This window comes from Nerophis lumbriciformis, linkage group LG35 (assembly GCF_033978685.3).
Source record: "Nerophis lumbriciformis linkage group LG35, RoL_Nlum_v2.1, whole genome shotgun sequence".
Lineage (NCBI taxonomy): Eukaryota > Metazoa > Chordata > Actinopteri > Syngnathiformes > Syngnathidae > Nerophis > Nerophis lumbriciformis.
In genome coordinates this window covers 18,464,887-18,489,924 of record NC_084582.2, presented here as the reverse complement: position 1 = coordinate 18,489,924, position 25,038 = coordinate 18,464,887, and the positions used below count along the sequence as shown (strand labels likewise).

General features: G+C 38.3%; 1 protein-coding gene and 1 pseudogene across 3 annotated transcripts in view; both read left to right on the top strand.

Moving 5' to 3' along the window:
* Positions 1 to 22,005, top strand: part of stag2b (STAG2 cohesin complex component b) — a 50,305-nt gene extending 28,300 nt beyond the window's left edge. For all 3 annotated transcript variants that reach the window (XM_061927923.1, XM_061927922.1, XM_061927924.2), the window contains exons 28-34: positions 6,685 to 6,813; positions 6,961 to 7,187; positions 7,744 to 7,963; positions 11,074 to 11,181; positions 11,257 to 11,383; positions 14,374 to 14,451; positions 20,454 to 22,005. In XM_061927923.1, coding sequence (XP_061783907.1) covers positions 6,685 to 6,813; positions 6,961 to 7,187; positions 7,744 to 7,963; positions 11,074 to 11,181; positions 11,257 to 11,383; positions 14,374 to 14,451; positions 20,454 to 20,477 — 913 coding nt within the window. In that variant the 3' untranslated portion in view covers positions 20,478 to 22,005. The remainder of the gene's footprint in view (positions 1 to 6,684; positions 6,814 to 6,960; positions 7,188 to 7,743; positions 7,964 to 11,073; positions 11,182 to 11,256; positions 11,384 to 14,373; positions 14,452 to 20,453) is intronic.
* Positions 9,572 to 10,358, top strand: LOC133575350 (plasma membrane ascorbate-dependent reductase CYBRD1 pseudogene; annotated as a pseudogene).
* Positions 22,006 to 25,038: the final 3,033 nt, after the last annotated feature.

Here is a 25,038-nt window from a genome sequence, read left to right as displayed (position 1 = left end):
ATGTAAATGTATCCAGATGATACCGTTATTATACACATGCTAAAAACTCAACTCAAGTGGCGAATGAACTTACACGTTATTTAGCTCATGTTTTGGAATGGCAACAAATCTTGCTCAAAACTCTACTTAAACAAAGCAGTTGCAAGGCTCTTCTCTAAATGTAACATTTTGATTAGATATTTATGAGAATGGGGAAATAATTCAATTTCAATGCAATCTTGGTGTTGTGATGGACTCAAAACTATTTAAATCAGAGATAAAAAAAATAAAGTTCTACAATCGTATCAAATTTAATATTTTACATTTCCGTTTCATAAGATCACAATTGTCACTGCAGGCAGCAAAAATGTTCATCCATGCAATAGTCCTGAAAACTAAAACGTAAGTCACTTTCCAATTAATATGCAACAATTTAAATATTGACTGAAACAGTTAAAGGGGAACTGCACTTTTTTTTGGAATTTTGCCTATTGTTCCCAATCCTTATGAGAGACAAGAAGACAAACATTTTTTTTCGCATTCTATTACCGGTAAACAAATCGGCTCATTCTTGGTGGCGAGCAATACAGCTAATGGCAGCAATCAATTCTACCTCTAAATCATTTAAAAAATGCATTAAACTTAATTTACGTTTTGTAACTTGTATAATAACCAAGTTGTAGATACATTGTTATTGTAAGAGCGAACACCGAAAAAACTATTTTTCTAGAGCACTAACACATCGGCGTGCTATGGTATTAGCCGTAAAAGCTAACTACAGAAATAAATAAGCTCGTTTCTACGTCAGCACAAAACACGTTTGGGTTTGTAATGCACAACACTGCGTTAGAACACCAATTTGTACTGACTGAAAAACATGAACAATCATAATACAGTATCTGTAAAGTATTAGCCCACATTTCATGTTTTGTTAGTACACAGCTAACTCGACAGCGTATGCACTGTAGTGTACAGTGATGTGCTGTATGTATCATGATCAATAGTATAGTGACTTCCTCGACGGACAGTTTGTCCATCTGGTTGGAAATGTTTCCAGTTGATTTGGGTAAGCAATTCATTAATTCGGCATAGCTTACCTCAAAGTTCCACATTTGCAGCGTGACCGTGTCGCACTTTCTCGGCTTCCGTCTGCTCCAACGTTTCAGCCTCTTTTTCGTGCTGGCTTCTATAAGCAGCAGTTCATCCTCCGTATATTTAGTTTCAAAAAGATATGGTTGTGAACACTAATTTTTCCAAAAATAGTCGCCTTTGTTGTCTATTACCAAGTCTTAGAAAACACACTCGCGCTTGATTCCGGGAGAAATTGTTGCAGGAAGTCGGAAGTGCTCTGTTATGGAAACGGAAATAAATGTGCCATCAAGAATTAGTTCTGGCTTTACATAAAATTATCAAAATACGGTAAATTTTGTACATACTACATATTGCTATGATTGTGTCTGTTACTACATTATATATAGATTTGCAGCGTGTATATAAAACGTTGAGGGGTTTTGAAGTTGTTTTAGAAGATTTTGAAGGCTACATGGGTGACTCCCATTAGCCACATCTTACAAGCATTTTTTATCATCTTTAAAATCCTAAAATAAAAAGATGTGTTCTTGTCTCTAATAATGATTGTGAACAATAGGCAGAATTCCAAAACAAGTGCAGTTCCTCTTTAAGGTTTCACCATTGCACCATTTTACAAAAGCACCCATCCATCCATTTTCTACCGCTTGTCCCTTTTGGGGTCGCGGGGGGTGCTTGAGCCTATCTCAGCTGCATTCGGGTGGAAGGAGGGGTACACCCTGGACAAGTCGCATAAACTCTTTAATTGGAATAATATAGTCAAGAGTTTAAACATTTGTCTGATATACAAACTTATCCATACTTTGTCACCTCCATATCTTCAGTTGGTAAACATTAGGAAAAGGCCACAGGGATAACAATGGATTGTATTTTACCTCTACAGCCTGCGACACAATCATTTTGATGATAGGCTAAAATAGCTAATATAGACACTTACATCATGTGTAGCCTTCATTATAACACTGAAAAAAGGCTTTACATTTTTTGCGGCTTCAGACAAATTTGTTTTTTGTATTTTTGGTCCAATATAGCTCTTTCAACATTTTGGGTTGCCGACCACTGGCTTAACTCAACAAAAAAAGTAAGGCATATGTGCAACATAGTCATGCTGTTTAATCAGCATCTTGATACGCCACACCTGTGAGGTGGGATGGATTATTTTGGCAAAGAAGAAATGCTCACTAACACAGTTTGGACAGATTTGTGAGCAATATATGAGAGGAATAGGTCTTATGCGTATATGTTAAACGTTATATATATATATATATATATATATATATATATATATATACATATATACATACAGTGTGTATATATATATATATATATATATATATATATATATATATATATATATATATATATATATATAGCCCAACCCCACTGTGGTACATCAAAAATAGGTATTTTTTCTCTATATTTTTCTCTTTTTCTCAAAGGGTGCTCACATCCCTGCACTTAAAATACTGGTCAAATTTGTCCAAAAATGTATTGCACTAATAAATGCGAGGATTAAAAATTAAAACAGAAAATTTCATTTTTTTAATTTATTTTTTATTTAATTTACCGTATTTTCCGCACTATAAGCCGCCCCGGGTTATTAGCCGCACCTTCAATGAATGGCATATTTCAAAACTTTGTCCACCTATAAGCCGCCCCGGACTATAAGCCGCGCCTACGCTGCGCTAAAGGGAATGTCAAAAAAACAGTCAGATAGGTCAGTCAAACTTTAATAATATATTAAAAACCAGCGTTCTAACAACTCTGTCCCAAAATGTACGCAAATGTGCAATCACAAACATAGTAAAATTCAAAATAGTGCAGAGCAATAGCAACATAATGTTGCTCGAACGTTAATGTCACAACACACAAAATAAACATAGCACTCACTTTCTGAAGTTATTCTTCATTCGTAAATCCTTCGAATTCTTCGTCTTCGGTGTCCGAATTGAAAAGTTGGGCAAATGTGGGATCCAAAATGGCCGGTTCCGTCTCGTCGAAGTCATCGGAGTCAGTGTCACTGTTGTCCAGCAGTTCTGTGAATCCTGCCTTCCGGAAAGCTCGGACCACAGTTGTGACCGAAATATCTGCCCAGGCATTTACGATCCACTGGCAGATGTTGGCGTATGTCGTCCGGCGCTGTCTGCCTGTCTTAGTGAAAGTGTGTTCGCCTTCGGTCATCCATTGTTCCCACGCCGTTCGCAGTCGTGATTTGAATGCCCTGTTGACACCAATATCCAGCGGTTGGAGTTCTTTGGTTAATCCACCCGGAATGACGGCGAGTGTTGTATTTGTGTGCTTCACTTGTTTTTTGACACCATCTGTGATGTGGGCGCGCATAGAGTCGTATATCAACATGGACGGAGCTGTGTGAAAAAAGCCACCCGGCCTCTTCGCGTAAACTTCCCTTAACCACTCGCTCATCTTTTCTTCATCCATCCATCCCTTCGAGTTAGCTTTTATGATGACGCCGGCTGGAAAGGTCTCTTTTGGCAAGGTCTTCCTTTTGAATATCACCATGGGTGGAAGTTTCAGGCCATTAGCATGGCAAGCTAGAACCACAGTGAAGGACGACTTCTCATTCCCTGTGGTGCGAATATTCACCGTACGTGCTCCCGTTGTATCCACAGTATCCACAGTGCGGTTCACAGGAATATCAGTTGCTGTGAAATAGTAATCCGTGTGAGGATGGAGAGATTGCGTCTTTTCATGAACCGGATCCTTGTCGCTTAGTAGGAGCCATTTTGTGGTCTTTACAGATGTAAACAGGAAATGAAACGTACGGTAATATCCGCGCGCTTTTTCTTCTTCTACGCGGGCGGGTGGTTGCTTACAGTAGAAGAAGAAGCGCTTCCTGTTCTATGGGGGCGGGTGCTTACCTTGGCGGTTGCTTGCGTAGAAGAAGAAGCGCTTCCTGTTCAACCGGGAAAAAAGATGGCGGCTGTTTACCGAAGTTGCGAGATCGAAACTTTATGAAAATGAATCTTAATATTTATCCATATATAAAGCGCACCGGGTTAAAAGCCGCACTGTCAGCTTTTGAGTAAATTTGTGGTTTTTAGGTGCGGCTAATGGTGCGGAAAATACGGTATATTGTTTCATATGACGTCATATCCGTTTTTTTTGTTCACGGCTTATTTTACACAATAGTCAAACGGCTTGGTCAAACGAGTGAGTGTAGAGTTAGAGCAGAAAATGCCGTATTGCTGTTCTGTTCCTAAGTGTTCCAGTCGTTCAAATAGAGTGATAAGACAGAGCTTTCATAGAGTCCCAAAAGAAGTGGTTCATAAAGGTAATACAATCGGGGGCAAAAAGCAAAAACGAAAGTGTGTCGATGGAAATTACTCTTAAAAATAATCACATTAATCATCTTGTGGAATTTAATCAGACCATGCTTGTGTCTGCAGTGATCATTTTGTAAAATATTTGAACATTTGATTTGTTTGAGAAACTTTCTGTGATACAATCAAGTTTATTCTCTAGTATATTAGTAGTGTTTGATAGCAGATTAGTAGTGTTTGATAGCAGACGTAAACATAAAGAAAGGACAACAGATTGCCTTAGTTTGTGTTCTTTTGTGGTTGTTATGCCTAAATATAACTACAAAGACCTGGTTGTGCAATTAAACTGTCAAAGCCCTAGTAATACATATTTTAATTGTTGGTCCAATCCACTGTATTTTTTTTCTTGATGTTCATAACAAAAACTAAAAGCTTAGTTGTTGTGCCGGAAAGCCAAGTGCTTTATTTGACACGGATGACCAGCGACCCCAAAAGGGACAAGCGGTAGAAAATGGATGGATGGATGGACCACATTTTTTGGTGTTATGCGTTAGTATCAAGAAAAAAATCCTTAATAGTATTAATAAACTAGATTAATAAATCTCTCGTAGGCTCAACAGCTTGTACTGAATCTTAATATCGCTAGAAAACATTGCTGAACAATAGGGACATCTTTGGCTAAATAATGAGACAAAATATGAACTTCACACCATAAAAATAACTACAGACATGAATTGTAAATAAAAATATTTGTAGCAAGAAAATCAACTGCAAACAAACTTACCGGTATCCTTTTTCTTATTAGCGTCACGATAACAGCAGCACGGCACTCGTTATGTCAATCAAATGCGTTACTTACCGATGCAGGACTAAATCCAACAATGTCTTTCACCGATTAATGTTCAAACCCCTCAGATGTAAAAACATGATGTGCCTCCAATCTATTCTTCTCTAAATACTTTAAGTGTCACATGAAGTGAGCTTGTATAGCGAGCAGTAACGTCTCGGTGATAGTTTAAATCTTTAAAAAAATATTTTTCTTAAGAGTGTAATAGTCCACTACATCCCATTTTAAATATTTTTTTCATGATTGCTTTTATATTTGCCTCTAAATTTTTCTAAATATGCCCAAATCTGCACTCAATAATTTTAATAATTAGTAGCCTAATGGGGCTCCAGATGTCACCTGAAACCTGAAGTGCCTGGATGTGCCTCTAGGTCATGTGATTGCAACCCCTCTATAGTTTTTATTTATTTATTGCTGCTACTATATTATTTTACTTGATTTTATTTCTTACTAATTTATATCTGGTTGTTCTTTTAAATATTCATGTTTTCAAATGAATAAATCATTGTAATTTTAATATCAATGTTGTCTGTCTGCGTTGGCCCTGCGATGAGGTGGCGACTTGTCCGGGGTGTACCTCGCCTTCCACCCGAATGCAGCTGAGATAGGCTCCAGCACCCCCCGCGATCCCGAAAGAGACAAGCGGTAGAAAATGGATGGATGGATGGATAATTGTGATTATTATTTTTCCATAATCGTCCAGCCGCACTATTGAGTGAGCCATAACGAAGGACAACGTTTCAAACGTTCTCTACATAAAAGCACAAACTTGTTGCAGTCTAGCATTAGAGCAACAATTTTATTTTATTTTGTTTTCTGCTGTAGATTGCGTGTTGCTGAGTGAGCAACAAGTACTTAGTTTTCCTGTTGAGCTTGTTAACACCACTAAATCAGAGTAATAACACATGGATCCAACTCACATTTACAAAATCCAAAAAAATGCCAGAAACAATAATCACAGATATAAAGCGTTCAGTACATAACAACGTTCTTGACTGTTCAGGGCCGAGTGTTTTGCACGCTTTTAGAATGTTTTATTGCTGTAATCCACTTGTGTCAAACTTTGGGATCTTTGGGACTGTGGTAAAACGCTTTCCCCTTCCCATCTCCTCGTTTGTCTGGCACCCTGAAGCACAACATCTGTCTACCAAAGTTTAAACAACTGAGAAAGACGCCAATATGATGTTTTGATTTCGCTTGGTGCATGCCGGGATGCAAAACGTCATCTCTCTGAGCTCGATATGTATTAGTTAGCACCTTCAAAAAAAAAAGTGATTTTTACTTCAAATTGTAGTTTTCATATATTCCACATTGTAGTTGGACGCATCTATTGCTTCAAAATAGTGTCAAAGCGCTTTGAGTTCCTTGAAGGTAGAAAAGCTCTATACAAGTATAGCCCATTTACCATTTACCATTTCTTTCAACATAACCAACTTTCTTCCCAGCTCACATTTTATTTTTCTGATTGTTCGCCTGCTTGTTTTCTAGGGATGGAATCGAGTTTGCGTTTAAGGACCCAAGTCCCCAAGGAGAAGGAGGCCCTCCTCTCAACCTGGCTTTCTTAGACATCCTCAGTGAGTTCTCCTCAAAGCTGATGAGACAAGACAAGAGGACTGTGTAAGTTTGTTTTTTACTGTGCACGCCAATGTGAGGGTCAGGGCAGCAGATGTTTCAAGCCACTGGTCTACCTCATCTTTTTTCAATCCCTGTGTGCCTGTTTTAGGATGTGTTAATATTAACCCTTACCTTCCTATGCCTCCACAGCCACATGTACTTGGAGCGTTTCATGACGTTCCAGATGGCACTGCAACGAGAGGACTGCTGGCTCCCCCTCATTTCATACAGGAATTCCCTACAGGCTGGTGGAGATGACGACACTATGTCAGTGATGAGTGGCTACTCCAGCAGAGGCTCTTCCGTTCGTTCCAAGAAGACCAAGGCTCCTGCTGTGACAGCAGGAACTTCTGCAGCCAAGAGGAAGCTACCAGAAGGTATAAAACATTTGGAAATAAATAAAAGCATTCACCTTTTTAGAGCTGATTTCTGTGCATCTCGTAATACCAAGACAAAGCTGTGACATTTTAATGTAGATTCAAAAAGCAGAAGGAAACATTTTGTGTTACTTGCCTATGCACAAATAAACCAGTTCTCTTGATGTGAGAGGTGCACATATAAAACCCAGTTCCAGTTAAAGCCCAGAAAAACAAAAGTGTCTTCCAACTGTTCCAATGTGTTCCAAGCATCTTGGCTCAACCAGTCGAGCTGATGGGCAAACACATAAAACAGCAGATGGCGGGAGCCTTCTAATTATCACAATTTCCACTTCATTTCATTAGCAACTGAGCAAAAGCTAATTCTGAGCTGGTTCACCTAAGGCTGTGGCATTAGTCACATTTGGAACATTGATATTGCCACATACTTTTTTCGTTTACCAAATTGTGGGCCATCTGTTCAAAGTTGAATCTGTGCAACTACCAGTCGTGTAAAACTGGTGTGTATGTTTCCGGTATGTACTCTATTCCTAACAATATGCCTCTTCATTTCCAGAGGAGAGCAGTAGCAGTGAGGTGTGGACGCCAGGCATTCAGACCCCCGTCATGATGCCATCCCCCCACCTTACCTCCACTGCCATGCGAGAGCCTAAAAGGGGTCGTGATGACAGCTACATGGGCGTCTACTCCCTCCCTCATGACCAGCAGCAGCCCCACCAACACCCACAACACCATCAACAGGCACCTCAGCACCACCAGACACCCATGGATTACAAGTATGTATCTATATGTAGCTCTCTGCATAGAGCCAAATGTCACAGGGCTTGTCTCTCAAAACAAACTGCTTGGCAAGAATAAACCCTCCTGAGACCCAGCGTCCTCGACAGTGGACTTTTAATTTTGGTTTCGTTACAAAACACATATGTCCGCTGGTTCTCACAAAGGATATATTGATTATTAACCACTTTTGTAGTGGAAATAATAAGCTGTAAAAGCCACTCATATAATATTTACCATATTTTTCGGACTATAGGGCGCGCCGCATTATAAGGTACATGGCCAATGAGCGGGTCTATTCAGGTCTATATTCATATAAAACCACATTGTGATAGGTGAAGGGGTTATATTATGATTATTTTTTAACACTTTTATACTTCCCTTTGGTCTACATAACATGTAATGGTGGTTCTTTGGTCAAAATGTTAAATAGATTATGATTTACAGACTATCTACAAGATGCTTTCTGACCATTTCTTCAGAACCACCGTTTTGTGGGCAATCTTATTTATGTGGCTCCACTTTGATAGCATCTTCTTCCCGTCATCTTTGTTGTACCGGTAGTTTTTAGCGCTTCCATAGCGAGTTTCCTGACAGATATAAGTTAGAACTGTACGCTACTTTATATTAGAGAGTGCAACCGCGGAGGATGAATGCCCCACAACAAAAGGATAGAGGAAAAAGGAGATTATATAACTATGGCGGCGGATGGGCGCACATTTTGGGGATTTACCGGTATGCCAATCCCAAATACACATAAGCAGATACCAAGAAGTAAGAAAAGTTGATTTTGCATAACATTGTGAAACAAATGCCAAATAATGTCTTCTAATAGGTGCCATTTTTGGATCCTTATACACATACCATAATAATACCTGTATGTTGAAGCACAGTATGCCTGACTACGCTTGCCGCAATGCGCCGACAATCCATCAAACGGTGCGGCTTCATAGCTCATCAAATTTGTACGGAAACATTTTTGACAGATTTTTAAACGTCATGTGTAATGTTCTATATTCTCAATTAAACTTAAAAGTTTTGGGCTTGCTTGCCAGTCAACCTGCTATCTACCAGCCACACTTATCATTACACCATATACCATATAAAAGTGTTTCGAAGTCGCTAAGCACAACCAGATTTATTCAGAACATTAGGCGCACTGGCTTATAAGGCGCACTGTCCATTTTTGAGAAAATGAAAGAATTTTAAGTGCAACTTTATAGTCGGAAATATACGGTAAATAAAACAAGACCTCCACAAACAACTTTCATTTGCTAACCGCTTATTATTTTTCTTCATTTATTCAACTTCAACTGTCTTGCATTTCAAACCATAGTGACATCATTGATTTATATTGTCTCGTTTCATCAATTTCTGTGAATTTCCTAGAATGCTAATGCCCCCATTCTCATTTCTTAAAAGCATGTTGGCCCTGATCCAGACCCATTTTCAATTCTTTATCGAGCCTGGTCTAAGACTGGGATTAGAATTCAAGTGTGAATCTCAGCTGCCTGCCAAATGGTCTTACAGAAGAAACAGTGACAGATGTGTTTTTTGATTGTTGAACACAAACGTCTTATTGTTGCCATTTGTCTAGTTTGAAGAATGGCCGCCATGGAGAAGTACAAACATTTTTTGGTGACTTTGACTTGTGCGGCAGTGATGGTAACGATGGCCGTCATTTTCCTGCTGAGGTGGGTTCTGCACTTCAAGGAGGGTCTGGCCTGGGACGGAAGTCTGGCCGAGTTCAACTAGCACCCGCTGCTGCTCGTCTGCGGCTTCATTGTGCTGCAAGGTCTGGCCATCAGCGTGTACAGACTCCCGTAAAGCTGGCAGTGCAGCAAACTTACAATGAAGTTTATCCACGCGGGCTTGAACTTTGTGGCCTTCATTTTTGCTGTTGTCTTTGGTGGCGGTTTTTGACTTCCACAACGTTGCCAAGATCCCCAACATGTACAGTCTGCACAGCTGGTTGGGTCTGACAGCCGTGATATTGTATTGTCTGCAGCTTGTTTTAGGGGTCGCCATGTACTTGATACCATTCACACCTGTATCCTGGAGAGCAGCCTTCATGCCCATCCATGTTTACAGTGGCCTTCTACTCTTTGCTTCAGTCATAGCAGTGGCACTCATGGGCATTACTGAGAAACTCATATTTGGCCTGAGCAACCCAAAGTATAAGGACTCCCCTCCTGAGGCAACATTTGTGAACATTCTAGACTTCTTCTGGTAGTTTTCGGGGCTCTGATCCTCTGGATTGCCACTCGGCCATCTTGGAAACGGCCGAGTGAACAGACCCTGAATACTTTGCATTTCGATGAGGAGAGCACTAGAGTCGGTCCGGCCTTGTCTCAACTCTCGGATGAAAGAGAGGGCGAAGCCTTTGGTCTGTAAGTCTTGCAAAATAAACTTAAGATTCTGTCTTTTTCCAACTCTAAATCAGACGGGGGGGTTTAGGTTTGGTTGATATCAGCACTTCAGTCATCAACAATTGGTAGTTTAATTATTATTTTTAAATTGTATTTATTAAATGTGCAATCACATTAGTGTGCAAGTTAGTTTGCTTGTTTTGTTCAATTTATTTTGTTCAATTTATTTTGCGGTTAATCTGAAGCACACATGTACACATTTTATTACCTGGGAAATGCCACGATTCAGTCGAATGGCTGTTATATCATTTCTGCTTGTCAAATAAAGTCCAGATTTTCGAATTAATGTACACACACACAAATTGTGGGGTGGTATAGCTCGGTTGGTAGAGTGGTCGTGCCAGTAACTTGAGGGTTCTAGGTTCGATCCCCGCTTCCGCCATCTTAGTCACTGTTGTGTGTCCTTGGGCAAGACACTTTACCCACCTGCTCCCAGTGCCACCCACACTGGTTTAAATGTAACTTAGATATTGGGTTTCACTATGTAAAAGCGCTTTGAGTCACTAGAGAAAAGCGCTATATAAATATAATTCACTTCACTTCACTGCCTGCCAAATGGTCTTACAGAAGAAACAGTGGCAGATGTGTTTTTTGAAACCTTGATGCTGCGAGTGAGGCATCCAAACTGTATTTGTAGCTGATTGTTGAACACAAACGTCTTATTGTTGCCATTTGTCTAGTTCCCAAGTGACGTGGATGCTGGCCCAGAGACAGCAAGAAGAGGCTCGTCAGCAGCAGGAACGAGCCATGAACTACGCCAAGCTCAGGACCAATCTGCAGCATGCTATGTAAGATACACAGCTGTTGTACCCCTCTTACACCTGTGCTTCAATAATCGTGTTTGTATGTGCATGTGCGTGCAGACGTCGCGGCACCGGCCTCATGGAGGAAGATGAAGAGCCAATTGTGGAAGATGTGATGATGTCATCTGAGGGTCGTATGGATGACCTCAATGAAGGCATGGACTTCGACACCATGGACATTGACCTGGTAAGAATGATCTCAACTGTTCATTCATTTATTAAGAGCAGCAAAGTGCGAAAAAATTTATGTCTTGCCTTTGTCTGAAGGGCAACAGACACACTGCTACAATAAAGTGTCAACTATAAAGTTCAAAACTTTTTTTCTATTATTGTAAAGTGTTTCGTCTCCTGTGAGGCTACAGTAATGGTGTCTGTACAGAGCTACACAATATCCCCTCAAGTTCTCAGCATGACTTGCAAGCGACCTTCATAACCATCGCCTCTCAGAAGGTTCTGTTGCCTTCGCTTAGAACTGATTTAAAGTCACGACTCTGGAATGAAAAATTCAACTTGAAAAGTGACAACATCTTGTTTGCCAATTTCTGCTCATTTTGAAAGGTGGAGGACGTGATTAAATCTGGTTCTAGAGGCAAACCAATAAACACTTACAGTTATAGCGATTAACAGTGGGACATACACTATATTGCCAAAAGTATTTGCCCACCCATCCAAATGATCAGAATCAGGTGTCCAAATCACTTGGCCCGGCCACATGTGTATAAAATCAAGCACTTAGGCATGGAGACTTTCTACAAACATTTGTGAAAGAATGGGCCGCTCTCAGGAGCTCAGTGATTTCCAGCGGTGAACTATCATAGGATGCCACCTGTGCAACAAATCCAGTCGTGAAATTTCCTCGCTCCTAAATATTCCAAAGTTAACTGTCGGCTTTATTATAAGAAAATGGAAGAGTTTGAGAACAACAGCAACTCAGCCACGAAGTGGTAGGCCACGTAAACTGACAGAGAGGGGTCAGCAGATGCTGAAGCGCATACTGCAAGGAGGTCGCCGACTTTCTGCACAGTCAGTTGCTACAGAGCTCCAAACGTCATGTGACCTTACAATTAGCCCACGTACAGTACGCAGAGAGCTTAATGGAATTGGTTTCCATGGCCGACAGCTGCATCTAAGCCATACATCACCAAGTCCAATGCAAAGCGTTGGATGCAGTGGCGTAAAGCACGTTGCCACTGTACTTTAGAGCAGTGAAGACGCGTTCTCTGGAGTGATGAATCACGCTTTTCCTGGCAATCTGATGAACGAGTCTGGGTTTGGAGTTTGCCAGGAGAACGGTACATTTCAGACAGTATTGTGCCGAGTGCGAAATTTGGTGGAGGAGGAATTATGGTGTGGGGTTGTTTTACAGCAGTTGGGCTGGGCCCCTTAGTTCCAGCGAAAGGAACTTTGAATGCTCCAGGATATCAAAACATTTTGGACAATTCCATGCTCCCAACCTTGTGGGAACAGTTTGAAGCGGGCCCCTTCCTCTTCCAACATGACTGTGCACCAGTGCACAAAGCAAGGTCTATAAAGACATGGATGACAGAGTCTGATGTTGATGCACAGAGTCCTGACCTGAACCCGATAGAACACCTTTGGGATGAAATAGAACGGAGACTGAGAGCCAGGCCTTCTCGACCAACATCAGTGTGTGACCTCACCAATGCGCTTTTGGAAGAATGATCGAAGATTCTTATAAACACACTCTGCAACCTTGTGGACAGTCTTCCAAGAAGTGTTGAAGCTGTAATAGCTGCAAAAGGTGGACCGACATCATATTGAACCCTATTGGTTAGGAATGGGATGGCACTTCAAGTTCATATGTGAGTCAAAGCAGGTGGCCAAATACTTTTGGAAATATAGTGTATATTATGTCTAGTCTGCAGGCTGACCTAACACATCCTCATTTTGCAAGACACGTCCGGAAATAGCCCTTATCTACCAACATCCTGATTTACGATAAAAAGCTAAAATAATGTAGCTTTTGTCCAGACGTTGAAAGAATGATGAGGAAGTGCTCAACCAACGATCTCTTTTATTGAAACAAACCGCTTACTGCCAGCTGCAACTATGCCAGAATAACATCTGCAAACTTATTTTCAACAGGCACCCGTCGCTTTCCGCACACAAGCACACATCAACTCCCCACCTTTCCTTGCCTTTCTCCTTGTCATACCATCACCAGCTAGGACTTAACTTGTACGCATTTGTGGCCTCACTGAATGTAATTTACAGAACTCTTTGTGCCATGTCTACACAAACACATACTTCCACATACATTTTTTTTTTACTAAAAAAATCCATACGTGTCGAGTTAAAAAAAAATGTAGAAAAAAAAAATACAATTATAAGGCTGAAAAAGGAACCACATCTGAATTGTAATACCTATGTTCATCAATAAAGTGATATATTACATGTTCTTTATCTTTCACACACAAAGGAAGGTCCAGGAGCAAACTCCTAAAACATTCAAGAGAATCAACTGAAGCCCACATGAGCAATTACTGGCAAATAAGGCAAGGGAAAAACATCTTTGGAAGACCTCTTTAAGAGAACCCGGGCTCCATTAGGTGTCAGTCTGTACTGACAAGGTGGGCTGAGAGCGAGAGAGAGTAGAGGGACAGAGAGGGTTAATAGAGCGAGAAGAGAGGATAGAGGGGTTTAGTAAGCATCTCAATCGTGGAGTTGCCCATTTTCTTTTGAATCCTTTTCATCTTTTTATTAATGACCCAAACTAGAGGTTGACTTAAACCCACAAAGACAAGAGCTTTGAGGGATTGAGTTTGTCAGAGATGGTTGATGACACAGATTTGTTAGGATTGCAACAATGATCAAGAGCATCTTGTGTTGATTGCTGAATGTCATTTGAAAATGAGAAAAGAAAAACTATCCTCTTCATCAAAAAGCTTCTTTTGTTTGGCTGCGTGTAAAAGGGTCTGTGTTTTCTTTAATGAAACATTGTGTTGACAGTGCATTACAACGTCATGACCAATCTATTTGACAATTTACACCCAGTCCACAAAAACATGCATGATGTGTAAAAGCAGAACTAAATGTACAGTAATATCAAACATATGTGGAGCATGCATACCAAATGTCAACATGATTTCTTCTACCTATGTATTCTATGAAATGTATTATTTTTGAAGCCACTTCAACAAATATCTTCTCCTCCAGCCACCGTCTAAAAATCGTCGTGAGAGGTCTGAGCTGAAGCCGGACTACTTCGACCCCGCCTCGATCATGGATGAGTCGGTAAGCAACTTCTTACATGCCAAATGTCACACGTGTGCACACCGGCCCCACTGGCTGTAACGCCACCCGTCCAACACTTGTCCCAGCGGCGACTCCGCTTCATTTAACGAGCTGACACCAAGCATATGAAACGTCTCTGTACGAGCTCAGCTATCTGAGCGCTCCAAATTCCTTGTGGGGTTTGTTCTTACACTCGGCCTTGAAATTCAGGTCCGACACGTCGGACATTGTTTTGTTTCACATGATTCATTGCTGGACATAACACCAAAAAACATTTATCTTCTTCGTATGGATGAGTGTCTTGTTTCATTTGCTATTTATTCAAACTAAGAATGGCGCAACACAGTGGAGCATGTGGTTAGCATGTGTGCTTTATGTTACAAAAAACATGAATGTTTTGTGTTAATTGGAGACTTGCGTGTGAATGCTTGTTTGTCTATACATACATACATACATACATACATACATACATACGTACGTACGTGTACGTACGTGTGTGCGTGTGCGTGTGCGTGTGCGTGTGCGTGTGCGTGTGCGTGTGTGTGTGTGTGTGTGTGTGTGTGTGTGTGTGTGTGTGAGTGTGTGAACACCTCTCGCACAAAGTCAGCTTGATAGGCTCCAGCTCGCAAGTGTCTATGAACAGGATACGCGCTTGGACTGGACAATTAATCAAATTTTGGTTTCGATTTTGATTATGACCTCCCACGATTATGAAAATATAATAATAAAAAAAAACGGTTATTGGGCCGTGCAAAGTGCATGCAAATTCCTGAACTTGTGACGGTGAAACAAATGAGGACCCAATGAGTGGAAAAAGAGCACATCTACTAGAAGCTTCAGATGTCATCATGGTTACTCCCTTTTATTTGACACAGCGCTAGTATGCATAATCAATAATCACTAAACTCTACAAAAAAAGTAAGGCCATATGATTTACGTAAATTCAATAAGTCTGAACCTAGTGTTAAATGCAGAATATTAGGGAAATTGACATAAATGTAAGTGAAATGTCATTGTGAGAAGAAACAGTTGTTTGGTAAAATAATGCGTCTCATAGCGCTCATTTATCCCCGACAAACTCGGTCGCCCTGCCCTAAACTATATAATGTCGAGACGGTCACTTGAAATGGCGACTAAACTACGAAGCCAAAGCTAGCAAGAACAATCCATACACCCACAACACATCTCATATGCCTACGTTTTTGTGAACGTCATTTTAATGTAAGATTAATGTGCAAACATAACAGCGGTCGCATCTTGAGAGGCGCTCATTTTTTAAATCCTCTGGCAGGCCAGGTGTTATATGTTGTGTGTATTAGTGAGTAAGAGCATGCAGGTAACTCTGAGAATCAATTTTTAGAAGTCCATGTGTTTCAAATGTGCGCTTCATCTGTGGTCACCGAATCTGTGCCACCCCCCGCAAAGCAGAAAAGAAACTGCAGATCAACTGGTCTAAAAGGGGGGCTATTTAAAGGCTAGAGTATACAAAGGAGTTTTAAGATGGCACTTAAATGCTTCTACTGAGGTAGCATCTCTAACTGTTACCGGGAGGGCATTCCAGAGTACTGGAGCCTGAATAGAAAACTATGCCGGGACATATGGTACAATACAATCAGCAAGATAGGATGGAGCTAGACCGTGTAGTATTTTATACGTAAGTAGTAAAACCTCAAAGTCACATCTTAAGTGCACAGGAAGCCAGTGCAGGTGAGCCAGTATAGGCGTAATATGATCAAACTTTCTTGTTGTTGTCAAAACAGCCGCATTTTGTACCAACTGTAATCTTTTAATGCTAGACATAGGGAGACCCGAAAATAATACGTTACAGTAATCGAGACGAGACGTAACGAACGCATGAATAATGATCTCAGCGACAAAATGGAACACATTTTAGCGATACTACGGAGATGAAAGAAGGCCGTTTTAGTAACACTCTTAATGTGTGACTCAAACGAGAGAGTTGGGTCGAAGATAATACCCAAATTCTTTACCAAGTCGCCTTGTGTAATTGTTTGGTTGTCAAATGTTAAGGTGGTATTATTAAATAGGTGTCGGTGTTTAGCAGGGCCGATAATCAGCATTTTTGTTTTCTTAGCGTTGAGTTGCAAAAAGTTAACAGACATCCATTGTTTAATTTCATTAAGACACCTCCAGCTGACCACAATCCGGCGTGTTGGTCAGCTTTAGGGGCATGTAGAGTTGGGTGTCATCAGCATAACAGTGAAAGCTAACATTGTATTTGCGTATGATGTCACCTAGCGGCAGCATTTAGATGCTGAAGAGTGCAGGGCCAAGAACCAAACCCTGGGGAACTCCGCACGTTACCTTAACATACTCCGAGGTCACATTGTTATGGGAAACAATAGATCATTAGTAATTTTTGCAAGGGCTGTCTCCGTAGAGTGATTTGCCCTGAAACCGGATTGAAAGGGTTCACAGAGATTGTTAGACGCTAAGTGTTCATTTAGCTGCTGTGCAACAATTTTTGCGAGGATTTTCGAAATAAATCGTACCATGAGGTCAGGATCGAGGTTAGGTCTTTTGAGCAGAGGATGAATAACTGCTTTTTTGAATGCTAGGGGAACAGTGCCAGAGGAAAGTGATAAGTTTATCATATTTATGGTCCTAATATTGCAAACAGTTCCTTGATAAGTTTCCCAGGAAGTGGGTCAAGTAAACATGTTCTTGGTTTTATTCCATTTACATGCCATAGGAGTTCCTCTAATGTTATTTCATCGAAAAGAGAGACTATTTTGGAGGGCAATATCCGTCGTATATACATTCGTATCTGTGTTCATGGAGGGCCGCCATAAATAAATAAATGAATGTACAGTCGTCCCCCGCCACATCGCGTGCTAAACATTACAGCTTCACCACATATATATAAAATATATATATTTTTATTGCATATTCTACACTATTTTTGGTCCGAAAGTAAGCATTTTAAAACCTAAAAATTCCTAAATGATCTAAAATTATCAATACGACAGTAGTACTGTCCACGATAGTAGACCAAACCAATTGGAGCGTGCTGTTCAGTATCGTAGCCACTGATTAGCTCAACCTCAGACAGCATTCGTTTATGGGATTCAAAGGGAGTAAAGATGACTAAATTGTGTTATTTCGTCTCTAGAGAGTCGTCATAATGTTGAAAAATGTAATCAGTAGGGCTGTGAATCTTTAGGCACCACACCATTCGATTCGATTTTTGGGGGTAATGATTCGATTCAGAATCAATTTTCGATTCTAAACGATTTTTGATTCAAAATCAATACTTTTCAATAACATTGCGTACCAGGACCCACCGGCCTCTTAAACGGCCACATCTGGCCCATGTACTTGAAACACAAGAAAATAATTGCTGTAATGAAAACTGTGATAATTGTTTTCATAACTTAAAAGAAAACTGGTTTTGTTGAATAAAATGCTATCCAATAACCTACTCAGTGGCCTAGTGGTTAGAGTGTCCGCCCTGAGATCGGTAGGTTGTGAGTTCAAATCCCGGCCGAGTCATACCAAAGACTATAAAAATGGGACCCATTACCTCCCTGCTTGGCACTCAGCATCAAGGGTTGGAATTGGGGGTTAAATCACCAAAATGATTCCCGGGCGCGGCCACCGCTGCTGCCCACTGCTCCCCTCACCTCCCAGGGGGTGATCAAGGGTGATGGGTCAAATGCAGAGAATAATCTCGCCACACCTAGTGTGTGTGTGACAATCATTGGTACTTTAACTTTAATTTAATAAAGTCTAATACAAATAAGGCAACAAGAGAAGTATCCCACACTTCTTTTTTCTCAAGTAAATCTGTACAGCAGATATGGGCATCTACTTCAACAATGTTATTTGGCTGGGGGGCTTGCTGGACAGGACAGGACAGGTAAAAAAAAAAGTGTGTGTGTGTGTGTGTATATATATATATATATATATATATATATATATATATATATATATATATATATATATATATATATATATATATATATATATATATAATGTACCGTACCTAAATATATATGTATATGTATATACAGTACAGGCCTTCTCATTCTATGCATTTTCTTTATTTTCATGACTATTTACATTGTAGATTGTCACTGAAGGCATCAAAACTATGAACGAACACATGTGGAGATAATTATAGTACTAGTTATGTACTTAACAAAAAAAGGTGAAATAACTGAAAACATGTTTTATATTCTAGTTTCTTTAAAATAGCCACCCTTTGCTCAGATTTCTTTTTCGCACACTCTTGGCATTCTCTTGTTCTTTGGTCTAAATGTTGCTTAGATTGTTTTACAGACCATCTTCCAGTCGCTTCAGGATGCGCCGTTTTGTAGGTGGTCTTATTTACGTGGCTCCACTTCGACAGCGTCTTCTCCCATCTTCTTTGTTGTACCGATGTAGCGTGCAAGGATGGGAGTGGAAGAAGTGTCAAAAGATGGCGCTAACTGTTTTAATGACATTCAGACTTGACTTAAATCAATAACGGAGCAGCATCTCCTCATCCGTGGCTAAACAGTGCAACAACAACGCCGGAAATGTGTCCCGTGAAAAACCGTCCAACCTGAACTCTCTAATAACTAAAGTTACGTCTGTGAATTATGTAAACCCAGTACACTGGTAGTTTTTAGCACTTCCATAGCGAGATATAAGTTAGAACTTTACGCTACTTTATATCAGAAATGGCAACAGCGGAGGATGAATGCCCCATAACAAGAAGATAGTGAAAAAGAAGAAGCTTATCGACTACGAAGTCCACACGGACTACAGTGGCGGACGCACGCAGATTTTCAGGACTTAAGCAGATCCCAAATACACATCAGCAGGTACCAGAATGTAAGAAAAGTTGGTTTTGCATAATATTGCGAACAAAACGCCAGATATTATGTCTGCCATTTTGCGGTCCTTATGCACACACACACACACACACACACACACACACACACACACACACACACACACACACACACACACACACACACACACACACACACACACACACACACACACACACACACACCATACTAGTACTCGTATGTTGAAGAGGGCATCTGACTACAGTAGCCGTAATGCTCCGACAATCCATCAAGCGACGCGGCTTCTTAGCTTACCAAAGTCGTACTAAAACATTTTGACAGATTTTTGAGTGCTGTGTGTAATGTTCTATATTCTCATTGAAACATTTAAAGTTTTGGTGTTGTTTACTAGCGTCATCTTGTAGTCTACAGTATCTCTTATGTGTGACTGCCATCTTATCTCACACTTATCATTGCACCATGTACCAAATAATATAGCTTCGAAGTCGGTAAGCACAACCAGAATTATTGCGAACATTAGGCAGGCGCACTGTCGATTTTTGAGAAAATGTGGATTTTAAGTGCGCCTTATAGTCCGAAAAAAACAGTGTGTGTGTGTATATACATATATATGTGTGTATATATGTAATGTAAATATATGGATATTAAATAAAAACATTTATTTTTTCAAATCGATTTAGGATCGTTACAAATAAGAATCACGATTAATTCGAAAATCTTTTTTTAAATTTTTTTTTAACGTACAGTATTTAGGTTTTTATGGAACTAAACTATTGAAATTATAATGAATAATTTCTGCTTTGTGGAAATGTCTTTATCGCTGTCATGTCTAACCTATTACAGCGATAATTGAGGGATTACTGTATGTACTTAATTTTATTTTAAATTAAAATTTTAATTTGTCCTCTGGGATTTTATAAAGTATTTGTGATTCTGATTTAGTGCATATAAAAATTAAATGGTCTAAAACTGTTGTTAGTCAAAGTATTTTTTTCCAGATTTCCAATGTTTGAAATGTTTAAATTTGTGTTTTTGAAATGTAGTATTACTACAGTATTAATACATTGTATTGCGTTTTCATTTGAATCCCAACAAGGCATCCTTCTTCTTCTTCCTTTTGATATGTGACGATATCAGCCGTGCGTGTCTCTGTGAAAAGCAACTTTTTTTTTCTCCTCGTAGGTCCTTGGAGTGTCCATGTTTTAAAGGAATATCCAGACGATTTTCATGCTGGGATACGAGAAGAGGAGCTTTGTATTTAAAAAGAATTTTAGATGCGAAAACAAGTGTGTTTTCTGTAAGAAAAACAAAAATGAACAAAAAAAAAACAAACTACAAAGTTTTGGCTTGTACTCTACGTGGACCAATGATGAGCCACACTCAGTGTTGCTTGCTCAGAGAGGACTTGAAATGTATACTTTTCTAATCTTGGGTAAGCTCTTCCTCTTCTTAATGGTGTAACAGGCCACATCCAACTTCCAAGCCTTTTAGAAACCACAACTTCTATAGCATTTTCCCCAGTTTTCTTTTCCTTTGTCCCAGCGGGGGATGGATTGGTGTGTTTTTAACTTAAGAAACATTCTTTTTTTTTGTTCTCCAATGGTAGTAAGTTACCAAGTGTGATGTAGTAATTTATAAAGCGACTGTAGTACCTTGCCTGTACTGTGTTAGCCAAGTGGACGCAGGTCTTTCTGTTTGTGCCCTCCTCTGATGACCGCTGGTGGTTGCCATGCCGACTAGGATGGGTACGTCTTAGAGCTTACCCCAACATCTGGACCACTCCTTAGCCACCATCTCACTTTCAAGTCATACAATCTAGCAGCATCATGTCAAAATCTTACATTTTAAATAAAAAAAAAATCTATATGAATTGGTGCTGATTTTTATATATGTGCTTTGCTTATGTTCTTTCCAATTTTCAGTCCCACAAATGTAAGAAAAGGAACGCGGCCAGGAAGACTTTCAGATTTGTATTTTTACCCTTTTTGCGTTTTTTTTTCTCCCCGCCCTTTTCTTTTGTCTTGATAAATAATGTCTTCGAGTTTCTACCTTCTTTCCTAATGTGTAAATTAGTTTGGATAAAATGAATGAAATTCAGCTTTAAAGATTTTGAGTGGTGTCGTACACGAAAAATATATATAATCTCTGAAGCATACTAATAAACAAGTTATTCAGCAGCGCTGTGGCAGCTAGACAAAGCTTAGATCTGACATGTAATTGTCACACACACACACACACACACACACACACACACACGTTTTAATCAACTGTTTTGCCTACTGAGCTTTTTCTTTTGTAGTCATTCCATGCTTGAGCCTTAAACATGCTTCTTCTTCTCCTGTCACGCTAAATCTTCCATGTCAGCAGGGTGATCATGTTTAAAGGTGCATCGTCGGCTTCTTAGCGCACCTGACATGAGGTGGTCAAATGTCATGTGATTATGTAGATGAGCAGCCTATATGTCCTTGACCTAATTCTTTTATGTAAGTAAAACTCAATTCTTTTAAGGACAGAGTACTGTTTATTGTCTGTTGCGTACATACCACTACATATGGTATCAATCCTTATCAGATCATGTGTATATATATTCAAATTTTCATTTATTTCCATTTTTTTTGTGCTTTTGTTTCTGCACTCTTGCCTACACCCTGAGTTGTCTATTTCTCCCACTCTGTTTTTTGATTTGTACTTGTCTGGAGACAGTAACTTTTGAATAAAAATCAACACATTTCAACTGTGGGAAATATTTACTCAATAATTTAGTAGCAGCAACACTTAATATCATTGAATATTCATACTGGTCAAGTTTGGAGTAAAAATGCAGTTTTTATTTGACTTGAATGTTTACTTCAAGCTGGAAATTGGTACACCATAAGGCAGTGGTTCTCAAATGGGGGTACGCGTACCCCTGGGGGTACTTGAAGGTATGCCAAGGGGTACGTGAGATTTTTTCAAAATATTCTAAAAATAGCAACAATTCAAAAATCCTTTACAAATATAAATAAAAACCTATATTTTTTCCAAATAGTTCAAGAAAGACCACTACAAATGAGCAATATTTTGCACTGTTATACAATTTAATAAATCAGAAACTGATGACATAGTGCTGTATTTTACTTCTTTATCACTTTTTTTTCAACCAAAAATGCTTTGCTCTGATCAGGGGGTACTTGAATTTAAAAAAAATTCACAGGGGGTACATAACTGAAAAAAGGTTGAGAACCACTGCCATAAGGTGTTCTTTATAAAAAAAAAAAAAAAAAATTCTAAATGCAGTTTTATTTGTGACTTGAATGGTTACTTTAACCTGGAAATTGTTATAAAAAAAAATTTCTAAAATGATTTTCATTTTAAAAAAACCCAGCTAATTTGACCTAATATTTAACAACGAAAAGACAGAGAAAAAATGTTGACCCTAAAAATTAATAGTTGTCTTAACGTTTTCATGCAATAATTATAATAAACTTCAGGATTGTATTCAGTGTTTTTGTTACTCTAAACATAAAAAATCTACTTCATTTTTCAAATATGTTTTAAGGAATTGGTTTAATGAGTCCTAGGATGGACATTTATGTATTGATTAAAAATACTTCATAGGAAAAATCACTAAAACAAGATTTTAGGAACACTACAAGGTTTTTATTCACATTTGTTCACACATTTTAACAAAGATTAAGCCCGCGTGACGTAAATCAATGAAATAGCCACAAATTATTGTTACATTCTTAAAAAAAAACCTGCATTTTAATGATTTGCATGAAGTCATTTTGAAAAATACACCAAAGTCACAGCAATAATTGCAGTCAAAATATAGCTTGATGTCCAACTAAGTAATTCGCCACAAAACCAATACCCAAAAATATGAAGAAAACTATTACTCATTAGTTGTTGCTTGATGTCCCCTTACTTTATACTCCTAGATGGAAGGAATGGACTGATGGTGTTGCACCTGTGTCAGCCATCTTGTCATTTTGTGCTACCCAGTGGGTGGAAGTGTATGGCAAGACACATTAGTGCCCACTGTGGCAACTTTGACTCATGTGTTTAGGAGAAACCAGAAAAGATGTGCAGTGTGGTGACAAATATTTGATAAACTTATTTTTAAATTTTGTTAAAAGGCAAAAAGAAAAAAAAAAAGTGACCTTTGCTGCCTCTGGTTGTCTTTTTTAAAATGTGACCTTCAGTGAAAAAAGTTCGGACAATCCTGTTCTAAATGATCCTGGTGTTGTCCATTAAGCAACTACATCATTTATAATTTAACGTAACTTTAAAGAACGTCTCGGACAGGAAACTGTTCATATATTTTTAATCATTTTTTATTCATTATATTGATGGATAGTTATTAAAATGTTATGTGCAATACAAATGAAATCTATTATTGTTATAAAGGCCTTATCAGAACTGTAGTTAAATTCCTAAACACAAGGGGGCAGTGTAGCCCAAACGGGAGTCACTACAATGGCAGGACTCTGCTTGATTTTAGCCTGAATTGTTGGAAACACTGAATAATAATGCTCACTTTTAGCAGTGTTGTATTTCTTAAACAAATAATTATAGTGTACGCTTTTGCTATACAATAATACAAATACATATATATGTATGTATATACATATATATATATGTATACATATATATATATATATATATATATATATATATATATATATATATATATACATATATATATATATATATATATATATATATATATATATACACATACATATAAATATATACATATATATACACACATACATATATACACATATACATCTATACACATACATACATATTTGTATACATATGTGTATATATATATATAATATATATATATATATATATATATATATATATAATGTATGTGTGTATATATTTGTATATGTGTATATATATATATATATATATTTGTGTGTGTATATATCTATATTTATATATATATATACATATATATATATATGTGTGTGTATATATCTATATTTATATATGTATACATATATATGTATACATATATATATATATGTATACATATATATGTATACATATATATATATATATATATATATATATATATATATATATATATATATATATATATATATCCACACATGTACATATATATACGCACATATATATATATATATACAAACACATGCATATATACATATATACACATACATACATATATATACATATGTATATATATATACACGTATATATATATATATATATATATATATATATATATATATATATATATGTGTGTGTATATATATGTATTTATGTATGTGTGTGAAAATATGTATTACGTGTGTGTGCATACATATATATATATATATATATATATATATATATATATACATATATATATATATAGATAGATAGATATACGTTAGGTCAGGAAAAAACACAGTGGCTATTTAATCCCTACAAGCCTGTGTCGCAGGTTTCCCTGCTCTTCAGGGAACTTTATTGAAGTGTCTGTGGTTGTTACATATATATAGGATACATTACATGGGGGGGTGGCCATTGTTACGCAGTAGTGCCTTGCTTTTGTGCCGGCATTATGAGACCAGTTTGTTGCATTTGTTTAATGTGGACATGTTGGGGTGGTATCTAATAAACATTGTTTTGTAGTGTACCCTATATATATATGTAACAACCACAGACACTTCAATAAAATCCCCTGAAGAACAGGGAAACCTGCGAAATTGACTTGTAGGGATGAAATAGCCTCTGTGTTTTTTCCTGACCTCACGTACTGTATATT